The following is a 13,579-nucleotide window of genomic DNA, read 5'->3' on the forward strand; positions in this document are numbered from 1 at the left end:
CATGGCACAAATAATTTAATTACTAAAATTCTGTGGCACACCAAAACATATATATTTTTTTGCTGATCTGACAAAAAATAGGTATAATTTTGATTTATTCACACTGGATGGCTATTGATGTTTTTCTTTTTTTTATTTGACAATCTAAGGGAAAAGAGGTCAGTGCCCCTGACTAAATAGTCAGATACTGCATGTTTTAACAATTCTTGTGGCGCACCGGTTGAAAATCGCTGATCTAGGTACATATGGGAAGTTCTTGAATGAGCCCACTCGAGAACTATTCTAACCCATCAGTCAGAATGCATAAGCCAAGATCATGTCCTTCCTCTGCTCAAAACCTTCCAGCAGCTTCATATGTCCTGCCTCCCACCACCCCAAATTCATAGGCTAGAGCAGTGGTTGGCAAACTGCGGCTCGCGAGCCACATGCGGCTTTTTGGCCCCTTGAGTGTGGCTCTTCCACAAAATATCGACTTCTGCGCAATCCCACTGTACATGTGCGCCCGCACGTGGTATTTTGTGGAAGAGCCACACTCAAGGGGCCAAAGAGCCACATGTGGCTCGTGAGCCGCAGTTTGCCGACCACTGAGCTAGAGTCCTAAGCCTCAGCACCTCAGAAGGTGCCCCAAGTTGGAAATAGGGTCATTGCAGATGGAGTTAGTTAAGCTATGAGGAGGTCGTCCTGGGATCAGGCGGACACCTAATCCTCTCTGCCGGAGTCCTTACAGAAAGGGAGATTTAGACACAGACACACAGGGGAGCACCACGTGAAGGTGAGGGCAGAGAAAGGGCTGATGCTGCAGAAGCCAAGAGTGCAAAGATCACCACTAACTCACCAGGAAGCAGCCAGAAGAGGCCCAGAGCAGGGTCTCCTCACAGCCCTCACCAACACGGGGTACAGCCACAGCCCTACCCTGCCCTGTGGCCCCAGGTCTGCCTGGGCCTCCACCCGCTTTGGTTTCTATTTAGTGGCGGCCTCCTCAGTTCCCGGAGGAAGGGACTCTTGTCCGTTGGTTTCCTGCTGTGTCTCTAGTGTCTGGGACAGTGCCTGGCATGTAGCAGGTGCTCAGTGAACAGAACAGCTGCTGAGTGGCTAAAGGCAGGGCCTGCGTTTTGTGATCACTAATGTTGGGGCAGTGCTGGAGGGCTGGGTGGGAGAGGGGTGCCTGGAGGCGGGGCAGCCCACACTTTCCAGGCTGGAGAGGAGCAGGTGGATCTGAGACACCATTAGGGGAGAAACTGCAGGACTGAGAATGAGACTGTGGTCAGGGATGAAGTGGGAAAAGAGTGGAGGCTTTGGGGGGATGCTGCACAGTGACCACGAGTGTGCACTTTGGAGTCAAACTCTTCCATGGGCGTGAGGCAGGACCCTGTCCCACACTAGCTCCGTGACATTGGGAAAGTTCCCTATTAAAATCCCACCTTCCCGGGGCTACTGTGACAGTGAAACGAGATGATGTTAAATCACTCGGCACAGTCTCTGGCCTGTCAAAGTATTGGTGGTTGTGTGTGCTTTGAGGTGTTGGAGATGTTCTGTGGACACAACAAGGATGGGGTTGTGAGCCTGGAGCTGGGAGCCCCGGCAGGGGAAGGGGCTTCCAGGGAGGGCCTGAGAGTCTGCTGGAGAAGGACTGGCTGGACGGGATGGCCCCCTTGGGTGGTACGGGCAGAGGTGGCTAGGGAGGGCCTGGGGGAGTGTGTGTGTGTGTGTGTGTGTGTGTGTGTGTGTGCTGCTTGACACAGTCGCTGCAGGGAAGAAACATCTGTACAGCTTATGTTTCAAGGGACCTGTCGTATATGACATATGTTTGCCCCCCCTCTTAAGTGCTATGTGTTTAAACCAGGACCACCTCCCCGAGAAAGGTTGTTTCCCCAGGTTAGGGGTTAACAGGACTAGGAAGAGAATACATCAGTAAATCCCCCTAGTGTTACAGAAATACCATGTACTACTTATGAAGACTTGGAATAAGACTGTTGGCAATAAATTTGGGACTTGTTGGGCCCGCATCCCCAGGGGTCTGCCCACCAGGGAAAGCACCAAAGCCTATACCCCTGGAGACCCACCGACACAGGGCAGTCCCAGGGAAGGCAAGCAGCGAGGCTGGGAGGACATAACCTTTCCTGGGTAGGATAATCTCCTTCAGTCACTTCCTTGTAGCCTATCAGTAGAGCAGTGACCTTGGAATAGCCCTTGTAATAGAAACACAGAGATTAACCTAGACAAGATTAAAATCAACAGAACTAGATAGAGACAGGATTTTTGGCAAAGGTCAGATAAGAAACAAGGCACTGTAGAACGTTACCCAAAACATACCATGATGTAATTATAGAGGCATGCTTATGGGATCAAATAGATTAAATATATGTGCAATAGGACAATAAAGAGAACCCAACTATGATGATCACCTGAACGCTGTCTCCGTGTCCTTCCTTCTTCGCCGACTCCGTCCACACCTTGGGGAACCCCTGGACCTGCTGGGGCTGGACCCCAGCATGTGCGTGTGTATGCGCACGCACGTGTGTATCCGTGTGTGTGCGCGCATGTGTTTGTGTGTAAGCATGTGTGTGCGTGTGCTCACGCCTGCCAACAAAGAGGGGAACTGGGAAGAGCAATAAATCACAATCCTCCCAGAGGGCTGATCCTCCACCCTCTGCCTGTGGCTTCCTGATAGAGTTGGTGTAAGACTGGACTGTCCCCAGGCCTGGCTTCTACTGCCATTCTGGGGTCCATCTTCTGAGAGTCACTGGGGGTTGGAGAGCTGTCTCGGGCCTGGAGGGGAAGGGCTGCCCTCTGCCCTCCGCATCTCTCCTGGCCTCAGCTCGCCCCGCCATCCTCAGACGGCAGGGTCACAATCTCCGTCTCTGAGTCGCCAGAAAGAGGAACAGACAAAGGTGGTGGAACCCGGAATAGCCCGCCCTCCCCCTGCCCTGAAGACACAGTGAGGATGGAGGCCCCTGTCTACAGGCTCTGGGTCAAGACTGGGAGCTGGGGGTGAGGGGTGAGGGCTGAGGGGTGAGGGTGCGGATGGAGAAGGAAGGGGTGAGGACAGAGAGCGGGAGAAGGGCTGCCTGGCACTCACAGGAGCTTGTTGCAGACGGGGGGCAGGAAGGAGTCCTGGTTCTCCTTCACCCAAGTCCGCACTCGCACCGGCCGCTCCATGGCTCCCGGGAGCAGCGCTGCTCCCAGCGGTGTCCTGCGGCCCTCGGAGGGGCGCGGTTCCGCCCAGCCGCCTATTGGCCGCCTGGTTAATCAGCATCCCGTGGGTTAAAGGGCGGGACAACCCCCAGGGCACCGAGTGGCAGTGGTGGGGACCCCCGCGGTGGCCCCTGTCCGCCTCTGGTCAAGGAGCCCTCGCACCACCACGTCCCAGGTTCCTGCCAGACACCGCTGGCCCGCCGCACGCACGTCGGGGTCGCCCGGCACACTGCGTGGGGATTGGGAGCGGAGACAGGCGAAAGGCACAGATCCCAGCACCATCCTGGCCCTTTGTCCCCAGACTTTCTGCCTGGGCCCCAAAGAAACGCTGTGATGGGGCGCAGGCGGCTGGCAGACCCAGGGACTGAGTGCACGGGTGCTGGCACTGGATGGAAGCCTCAGTTTCTCGTCTGAAAAAACGGGAACGTCTCCCCAGCCTTCCAAGGGTCACAGAGCGGCCAGCACGGCCCCATTCATGCTACCCTCTGTCCGGTCACGAGCGCGGAATCAGGCCAGAGTCCACGGGTTTACAGGGTGCCGCTGGCGGCCCTCCTCGGGCTGGGTGAGGGGCCCCCGGCGCACCACGGGGACTCCTGGGCCCCATGTGAGGGCACGGTCCCCTCACCTTCATTGGTCAGAGGAGGCAGGCACCGACAAGGTGCCTGTTCTGAGCTCCTTCCATGTCTTAGGGACATAGGACCCACGGCGATTGAATGAGGAGTTTTCCAGGCGAAGAACCGGGCTCGCGGCTTCTGGGCTGGGAGGGGGCTATCCTGTGCTGAAGTTGAGAGACGCCCTAACGCAGTTCCCCTGGGGCCCAGGAGACACCTGGCACCAGGTGAGCCCGGGGGAGGGGGAGAAGGATACCTGACACCTGCTTGCTCCTCTTTCTTCTGGATTCCGAATTCTTAGGGAAATTGCGCGCGTGTTGGAGGAGGGTGGGGTGGGGGGAGCTGGGGGAAATGCAGGCTCTGACACCAGAATCCAGACTAGAGTTTAAAAATTCGAAACTCCTCCAACTCGCACCCTCCCCCAAGCCCATCTTGTCCCCTCCCTTCCGTCTGGGTTGGCTGGGGTTCTCAGCACCCCCAGACGCGGAGACTGTCGCGCGCAAATCAAAACCCAGACAAGGAAACAAGATTCCCACCCACCTCCGCTGGGAGGGACCCTCCTGTTTCCTCTACTCGCCCCCCTCACCCCCGTTTCCCCTTTCTGTTTTTAGTTATTTATTTAGAACTTTTTAGCTGAGCATTTCTTTCTAGAATATTGATTGGCACCAAAATAACTGAAACCGTATTTACCTTTCTCATCTACAAGTAATGAGTGGCAGTGAGACAGCAAGGGTCTAGGATAATTGTTAGGTTGGACGTTTGTTAAAAGGATGGATGGGATGGTGGGTGGACAAAGGCATGAATGAATTCACATTAAAAGGGAAAACAAATGATTTCAGACCAACAGATGTTCTGTTACATAGTACAAAGGAGAGAATGATCGTTGCCCTGCATTTTAATCTACCCAAATAATGTGAATCGTTGATGCTACAAGTGAATGTTTGGGGTCTGAATTATCCAGGTGAATCTTAAACACAGGCTACATAACCTGCTGTATAGCCCCTGTCAGACTGCCCTCTGGTTTGTGCCGAGTAAATAAATTACCAGGTCTGTTCAATTGGTAGCCTTCTAACTTGGGTGTTGGGCACCATTTGACTGCATTCTAGAAATATTCTTCAACCTAATCGCCCAGTTCACTGTTAGTTTTAAATTGAGTTGATGTACTCTATATTTCAGCTCATCTACTGAGTGTTCTTTCTTTCTTCCTTTCTTTCTTTGGTTAATCCTCACCCGTGGATATTTTTTCCATTGATTTTTTAAATTATTTATCTATTTTGGTTTTTTTTAAGCGAGTGGAAGGGAGGGAGGGAAGGAGAAAGAGAGAGAGAAAAGCATGGATCAGTTGCCTCCCGTATGGGCCCCAACTGGTGTTCAACCCGTAACCTAGGTATGACTGGAAATCGAACCTGCAACCTTTTGGTGTCCTGGATGATACTCCAATCAACTGAGCCACCCTGCCAGGGCCAAAGAAACTGTTTTAAACTGTAAACTCTTATCAGTGAAGATAATATTAGCTGCTGTAACAGGAAAAAAATTTCAAGGCAAACTCAGTGATTTAGCACATGGAAGTCCACTTCTCATTCCTATGAAGTGCAGTGGGAGGCAGCAGTGCCCTGCACATTTAGGGCCCTAATTTGACGAAGTTGACATAGGATCTTGTCTCCTTCATCTTGTAACTTCCAACATCACCCTGGGCATTGAAATACAGCTGGGAGGAAGAGAGAGAGTGGAGGTACTTAAAGGCCACACCTGGCCAGAAGTGGTGTACACACTTCGGTCACTTTCCACAGGCTGAAGCTCAGTCAATGGTCTCACCTAACCTCAAGGGAGTCTGGGTAAGGTTCTGGCTTATCTCTCTTTGATGATATTGGTTTCCCTCAAATGTTAAATGATCCTTGTGCAAATTCACCTTTATGGTTGACATTCTTTGCACAGTCCACTGAGGGGGAAGAGGCAAGAGTTGCACTCTGTTATTTTCAGACTGGGGGGACGGCAAGACCTGCCACCAAGTAGGGCAGGGGTGGGCAACCTTTTTGTGAGTGCGTGCCCAAACCAGCAAAATCTCTGACTCAAAATTCTTCTGCGTGCCAACCCTAATTTTTTGAGAACATGTTACGCCTACTTGATATCTCTCAAGGTGTACGTATGTGAAGAAACTTGAAGAAATAATAAAATTCATTCCAGCAACAAAAACACAGTATATGATGATGAAAAATACATTTATTTTTTAATGTATACATGTACACTGATAGTCCGACAGAAAACTTTATGACTCCGTTTGATATTATCAGTGGGACTTTTGCTGCTGCATCACTGATGACAGAGATTTTACATCAGGTTTATATTTCGTGACCTTCAGAGATATGCACGAGCTACTACTTTCATCCGTCAGGCTACTCCTATTATGAGACTTAACAGAATTCATCACTGAGAACAAAGATTCACAGTTGTAAATGGAAGATTATAAAGAGAGGGTTCGTGTGCCAGCAAAAGTTACTGGCATGCCATGTTTGGCACGCGTGCCATGGGTTGCCCACCCCTGGAGTAGGGTATCTTAGCAGCTGGTCTTCTGGGTTTGGGCGCTGCCAGTTTCTCCTGGGTGATCCTTGCCACCTAAGTACTGCCTTGTCTCTCTGCTCTAAACTCCCACACCCCACCATAGCTGCCTGGGTTACGATGGGGGTGCTACCTGCTCCTGCCTCAGTGCCCCAACTAAGTACCCTCGCAGTAGTCCCTGGATCTCCTCCCACATCTTTACCCCACTTGGGTCTGAAGCATCCTAAGCGCTGCTCCCAGTACCTTTGGAAAGACTCTCTTCTTGGCTCCTCTACACATTGTGGACTGAGATTTCCTTCTTCAGTCTAACTTTGCCTTCTTTTAACCACTCCTTGTAGGTTCAGTTCCAGGCCTGTTGAGACCTCCTCTTCCTGTGTTTCGGTGTATTTGTTTCTTTCATATTTATATCTTTCATTTATTGGATTTTGTTCAAAAAACGGCCAGACTGTTCCCCAAAGTGGCTGCACCATTTTAGCTCCCCATCAGCAGTGTGTGAAGATCCTGATTTCTCCACATCCTCACTCTGGTTTGCTATTGTCTGCCTTTTTGGCCCCGGCGCTCCCATACTCACTTCTCTGGGAACTCAATGAGAAATTCTTGGCATTTGGACCTGTTGCTACTTACCGCTACTTTCCTTAGCCAGTTCCCTCTTCAAGCAATCACGGAGGAACATTTTCTCCCTGGGATCAGAGTGTGGTGTGAGGAACCTAACTAACTACAACAACAGCAGCAGTAACACCCTCTCTGGTTACCACTTAGTGAATGATTACTACACGGCAGACCCTGTGCTAGTCACCATAGGTTCTCTCATTTGATCCCATTTACAGGTTAGGAAACTGACAATGAAGTTTACGGTTGAGCTTGGCATTTCTTGTAGTCCAGGGGTCATGGTGGAATTTATAACTGCTACCTACAGATGAAGAAAGTGAAAAATATCAGCCAACCCTACAGTTTAATAAAAAAAAATAATCAAAAACCAAAAAAATGATAAACTGAAAAAGCACACACCAACAAAACAGTGGGCTAAAGATTGGAACAAATATTTCACCAAGATATATAAATAGTCGATGCTCAACACTATTAGTCATCAGGAAGATATTAATTAAGTCTACAATGAGATACTATTATGCACTCAGTAGAATGACTAAAATAAAAAAGACTGACAACAGCAAGTGTTGACAAAGATGTAGAGCAATTGGAACACTCAGTATCACTGGTGGCAGTATAAAATGGTACAACTACTTTGGAAATACGGGTCTGGCAGTTTCCTAAAAAAAACGAAACATAGGACTTCATCAAAATTAAAAACATGTGCATCAAAGGACCCACTCAAAAGAGTGAAAAGGCAACCCAAAAAAATGGGGGGAAATATTTGGAAATTATATAGCTAATGAGGGATTAATATCCAGCATATAGAAAAAACTCAACAACAAAAAACCAAACAACCTAATTTAAAAATAGGTTAAAGATTTGAATAGACACTTCTCCAAAGAAGATACACAAACAGCCAATAAGCACATGAAAAGATGCTAAATATCACAAATTATTAGGAAAGTGCAAATCAGAACCACAATGAGATACTACCCCACACCATGAGGATGACTATTACTAAAAAACTCCCAAACATAAAACAAGTGTTGGCGAGGATATGGAGACATTCGTGGTGGGGACATAAAATGACACAACTTCCGTGAAAACAGTGTGATGTTTCCTCAAAAAATTAAACTGAATTATCATATGACCCAGTAATTCCATTTCTGAGTATGTATCCAAGAGAAGTGAAAGCAGGAACTTGAACAGGTATCTGTTCACCCACGTTCATAGAAGTACTTCTATTCACAATACCCAGAAGGTGGAAGCAACCGAAGTGTCCAATGACTGATGAATGGATAAATAAAATATGATATATAATACAATATAATGCTATTCAGTCTTGAAAAGAAATGAAATTTTGACACAAGTTCTAACACGAATACACCTTGAAAACAGTATGCTAACTGATGCAAGCAGACACAAAAGGCAGATGTTGTATGATTCCACTTGTTTGAAGTACCTACAATAGTCAATTTATAGAGACAGATAGTAGAAGAGTGGCCGAGTACCAGGGGCCGAGGGGAGAGGGTTATTATTATTATGGGGAGTTATTATTATTGTTATCATTGATTTTAGAGAAAGAAAGAGAGATGAGAAAAACATTGATTGGTTGCCTCCTACATGCACTCCAACTGGGGATCAAACCCTAAACCTGGGTATTCGCCCTGACCAGAAATCAATGCTGTGACCTTTCAGTGTATGGGACAATACTCCAACCAAATGAACCACACTGGCCAGAGCTGGAGAGTTATTTTTTAAAAAAATATTTTTTATTGTTGATAGTATTACAGGTATCTCCCATTTCCCCACTTTCCTACCATCCTCCAAGCCCCTTGGAGAGTTATTTTCTAATGGGTACAGAATTTTAGTTTGGGATGGTGAAAAAGTTCAGGAGATGGATAGTGGTGATGGTTGCATAACAATGTAAATATGTACATTATGCCGCTTAAATGTGCACTTCAAAATGGTTAAAGTTACCTGGAAAAAGCCCAAATGCTCATCAGTAGATGAGTGGATAAAAATCTGTGGTACATTTACACAATGGAATACTATGCAGCTGTAAAAAAGATGGATCTCTTACCCTTCGTGACCCCATGGATGGACCTGGAGATTATTATGCTAGGTTGAAATAAGCCAGTCAGAGAAAGACAAATATCACATGATCTCACTAATATGTGGAATCTAATGAACAAAATAAATTGACAAACAAAATAGGTCCAGAGGCATGAATGGGTGGAACAGACTGACAGAACTCAGAGGAGAGGGAAATGGGGGGATGGGAAGAGATTAACCAAATAACATATATGCATATATGCATAGCCCATGGACATAGACAATAGTGTAAGGAAGGCCTGAGGTGGGGTGGGGGTTGGAAGAGGGGGGAGATGGGGGAGGGACCTTGGTAATACTGTTAACAATAAACCTAAAAGTTACAGACTTTTAATTATGTATATTTTACCACAATAAAAATTTAAAAAACTCTGCATAAACTTACCTTATGACCCAGAAATTTCACTTCTGTATTTACCTAAAAGGAATGAAAGACTTGTACCAGAATGTTTTTAGCAGCTTTATTTATAACAGCTCCAAACAGGAAATAACCCGATGTTCATTAATAGAATGGCTAAACCAACTGTGATGTATAGTGTAAAGAAATATAATCAAAGCCACTCAGTCAGTTGCTAGCTAAACAGATATGAACGAAGGTTGTTTTACTTGTTCTTCATCTTTCTTCAACCCCACAGGGTGAGCTTTCCTACTCACCCCAAAATTTGACCTAAGGACAGCCCTGTGTGTTACTGAAACCCTTGAGGCCCATGGCTCCCTCTTCCGTCCTCCTCTCCAAGGGAAGACTCCGTCATTATCTATGCCTCGTCTCTAAGATCTGCTACCCTGTCCCTGGTCCAGTAGGTTTGGGTTCATCTGTTGCCATAACTGACAGAGGAACCACCCCATTTTCTCAGCAGGCGTGCTTGGGGCATTTGGGAACCCCAGCATAGCCGGTCCCCGTTTTCATCTCTCTAGTGGTCCTAGTTCTACTTTGTCTTTCCCATATTTCAAGGTAGGACCCTTTGGCCACCGTCACCCTGTGAGCCCTGATTAGCGTCTCTCTTGAGGGTAACCCCCAAGAGGCACGGTTTTAAATGCCAGGCACTGTCTCAGGTCTCTCTCCCTCTCTTGTCAATGGCAGACTGAGCACTCCACTCTCTAGTGTTGAGGGCATGGACCTTTAAGTCACATAATTTGTATTTGAATCCCAGCTCGACCACTTACTTAGGTCACCCCACTGTGCCTCAGTTTCCTCATCTGTAAAAGGAAATAAAAATGCCACTTACTTCATAGGCTTGGCATGAGGATTAAGTTAGTTAAAAAGGTGTAAAGTTCTTGAAACATTGCCCAGTATATGGCAAACAGTGAATAATGTGTTATTTTTACCTACCAACCACTATGTTCTCCATTTTCTTTGAAAGACCTTGTTCTCAAATGAGAAGTGAAAGAAGTAATTAATGTATTCTGTATCAGCCAGGATCCAGAAACCACACCAGTCCTTTGAACAGGGAGCATGCAATATAGAGAATTGTTAATTAGTAAACGAAAATTAACCACTGAATGGGGTAAATAGGACTCTAAAGAATACAGAAAGCACATACACAGGGAGCAGCCACAGCCTCCAGAGATGACATAGAAATCCCACGGAAGGAATAAACGTGGAAATGGCCCTCCCTCCCCGCCAGCACTCATTGGTGAGGGCGTGGTGGTGGCCCACGGGAGGGCAGAGGAGTTTGCTGAGGTGCTGCAGGCTGCGGTTGGCAAGCAGGAAACTGTGTGCTGGGTGATGGCAAAATCTCATTGGGAAGCCGCCCACTGGCAGCTGTGCTGTAGAAACCAGCAGAAAGTTCTGGAACGAGGAAGAGAAGCCTGTGTTCCTCTAGCACCTTCCTGGTGTTAGGACTGACAAGGCCAACGGGTGGCACTGGCTGACAGGATCACAGAGCGGGGCAGAGAAGGGTGTGTTTGGAGCAGGGAAGCACCAAGTTGGTAACAGGCACACACCCATCCATGTTCTCAGGTGCTCCAAGCCAGCAGCAGTCGGTGCTCAGCGGGGTGCAAAGGGCCCACGCAGGTCAACCAGGGGAAATGCCAAGTGGAATAAAAACCAACATCAAGTCTGCTTCAGTGCATCCTGACCAGCGGTGAGTGTGGCCAGCAACCTCCACTCCCAGGTGCTCTTTGCTGAGCTGAGCAGTGAAGTTGCCTTTTGCCCAAAGCTGACCTAGATGGGTCACTAAAAGAGCAGGGGCTTTCGGCCACAGACAAAACCCTGCTCCACCACCGACGAGCTGTACGACCTTGGGCAAGTGACCTAATTTTTCTGAGTTTGTTTTCTTCTTTGTAAATGGGTTGTTGTGAGGATTGAAATGAGAAAACGAATGTAAAACACTTAGTACAGTTTATGAAATAACCGGTATTCAATAAATGATAGTTTCTACAGTAAAAAAAAAAATTTAATAGGGAATCTTTCCTGTTTTTGTTGTATGTATTTACAGCAGTGCAAAGGGGGCTATGATTAGGGTGGTCATGTGTTCCTGGTTGTCTGAGACAGTCACAAGGCATGCTCGGTGATCCAGTGTTATTAATAGTGCCCCCTTTCACTCTCAGAAATGTCCTTGTTTGGAGGATAAATTATATGGTCACACAAGATCTTGACAAGTCAGTGTCTATCAAACTACTCCCACTGACAGTAGCTAGAAATACAATAAGTACAGGTGTGTGTGCGCACACACACACACACACACACACACACACACCTGTTTGAAAGCAACAAAGAGCTACTAAGATACTCCAGGGGTTGAGGGTCCAAGATTTCAGGGAGAAAAGAAATGCCGTGAGGTGAGTGGGACACCCCAAGCTGCTTTCCTTCCTCTTTGAAGTGTTGGCTGGTTTGTAAGTGGAAGAAACAAAGGGGCTGAAAAGCTGAACAGAAAACGATAGTTCTCAAAAGGAATATATTATTTAAAATATATATACAGTGGAGTCTTTTAATAAGTATAAAAGAAAAAGCCTAAGTGATATGAAAGCACGGTATCATAGTAAAAGTGGCAGTTTTTTTATTCCCTTTTTAAAAATATATTTTTATTTATTTCAGAGAGGAAATGGAAGAGAGAGAGAGTGAAACCTCAATGATGAGAGAGAATCATTGATTGGCTGCCTCCTGCACGCCAGCTCATCCCCCACTGGGGATTGAGCCCCCAACCCAGGGATGTGCCCTGACCCCTTGACCCTGACTGGGAATGGAGCCGTGACCTCCTGGTTCATAGGTTGATGCTCAACTGCTGAGCCACGCACGCCAGCTGGGCAGCAGCTTTTTCTTCTTAGTGGTACATGTTACAGTTTAGGGCAGTGGTTCTCAACCTGTGGGTCGTGACCCCTTTGGGGGTCGAACGACCCTTTCACAGGGGTCGCCTAAGACCATCGGAAAACACATATATAATTACATATTGTTTTTGTGATGAATCACTATGCTTTATGTTCAATTTGTAACAATGAAATTGGGGGGTCACCACAACATGAGGAACTGTATTAAAGGGTTGCGGCATTAGGAAGGTTGAGAACCACTGGTTTAGGGCATCTTAGGTTTGATGAAATATGGTGTATTTGTTCGCATGTATGAGTGTCTCACAGGAGAAAGGTCATATGCATTTGGTAGATTCTGCTAAAATGTCATCGAAACAAAACTGAACAGTGTCCTTTTCTGCACATTCTTAAGAACATCGATGTTACCGAGCTTTTGATCTTTTAAATTTTTCCTTATCTGATAGGCTCTCACCAAGTCTTCATTTAAGCTTCAATTCAGAATGAAAAAGATGTGTACCTCCCCACATTTTCATCATGCTCCACTCTTACGTGTGATGGATTCAGATCTGCACAATTCCTTAGAGCTCGGCCCGAGGGGCCTGCACATCTTTCTCTCCCGAGGGAAAATAAAGGTCACCTCCCAGGTGATGCTGGTGGGGAGCACGGACTATGGAGACAGGAAGGGATCTTAGATGCTGCCCAACCCCAGGGGTTCTGCAAGGCATTCAGGATGGTTGGCCTTGTTACAGGTGGCAGTGACTTCTTTCAAATTTCTATTTAGAAAAATAATAATTAAAGTAATTATTTACACAACCTCTTGGCCCATTCTACTAAGATCACTTTGGGAGTCTCTTTCTACTGGTTAAAAATATAAAACATAAGTTTACTGAAATAAAGACCATACAATGAAGCTTCTACACATTTGACTCAAGACAAATAATAATGAATGTAACAATAAATCCCATCAATCCAGCCTGGATTATGCTTGTCTTTATTTTGCTGTAGTAAAATATAATTTAAAAAAATTTAAGAAGTGGCCCACATAGACAAAATAAAAATAAAAAAGCACAGGATAGTCATTAATTCAGCCTTGGGGGCAATGTTCACATTTTCTGTTTTTTTTTAAAAAAGAAATGATATCCAGATATTTGTACGCGACCTCTTGATTTTAAATATTAGGAACCAGTTTAAAAATTAAACAAAAAACTCGCTGCGGCCCGGCTGAGCCCCGCGCGGCTCCGCCTGCACCTCCCACAGGCCCGGGCTGC

At 46.7% G+C, this 13,579-nt stretch overlaps 1 protein-coding gene and 2 long non-coding RNA genes across 5 annotated transcripts in view; 1 reads left to right on the forward strand and 2 right to left on the reverse strand.

Moving 5' to 3' along the window:
* HAAO (3-hydroxyanthranilate 3,4-dioxygenase) overlaps window positions 1–3,271 on the reverse strand; it is a 16,734-nt gene extending 13,463 nt beyond the window's left edge. Inside the window, exons 1-2 of one of the 3 annotated variants that reach the window (XM_014538455.1) lie at window positions 3,080–3,271; window positions 2,406–2,599 (exon numbers count right to left, since the gene is read on the reverse strand). In XM_014538455.1, the coding sequence (XP_014393941.1) occupies window positions 2,406–2,599; window positions 3,080–3,256 (371 nt within the window). In that variant the 5' untranslated portion in view covers window positions 3,257–3,271. The remainder of the gene's footprint in view (window positions 1–2,405; window positions 2,600–3,079) is intronic. The other 2 variants (XM_014538456.1, XM_005864758.2) reach the window with 2 other exon arrangements.
* A 3,013-nt stretch (window positions 3,272–6,284) lies between these two features.
* On the reverse strand, window positions 6,285–12,108 carry LOC106725834. Its single transcript, XR_001361822.1, has 3 exons — window positions 10,396–12,108; window positions 9,451–9,483; window positions 6,285–7,272 (listed from the first exon to the last, which is right to left on the reverse strand). It is a non-coding gene; the product is annotated as an uncharacterized LOC106725834 (long non-coding RNA).
* LOC106725836 lies at window positions 11,065–13,217 on the forward strand. The gene is made up of 2 exons (XR_001361825.1): window positions 11,065–11,149; window positions 12,776–13,217. It is a non-coding gene; the product is annotated as an uncharacterized LOC106725836 (long non-coding RNA).
* The last annotated feature ends 362 nt before the right edge of the window (window positions 13,218–13,579 follow it).

The sequence above is a fragment of the Myotis brandtii genome, unplaced genomic scaffold, assembly GCF_000412655.1.
Source record: "Myotis brandtii unplaced genomic scaffold, ASM41265v1 scaffold191, whole genome shotgun sequence".
Classification (NCBI taxonomy): Eukaryota; Metazoa; Chordata; class Mammalia; order Chiroptera; family Vespertilionidae; genus Myotis; species Myotis brandtii.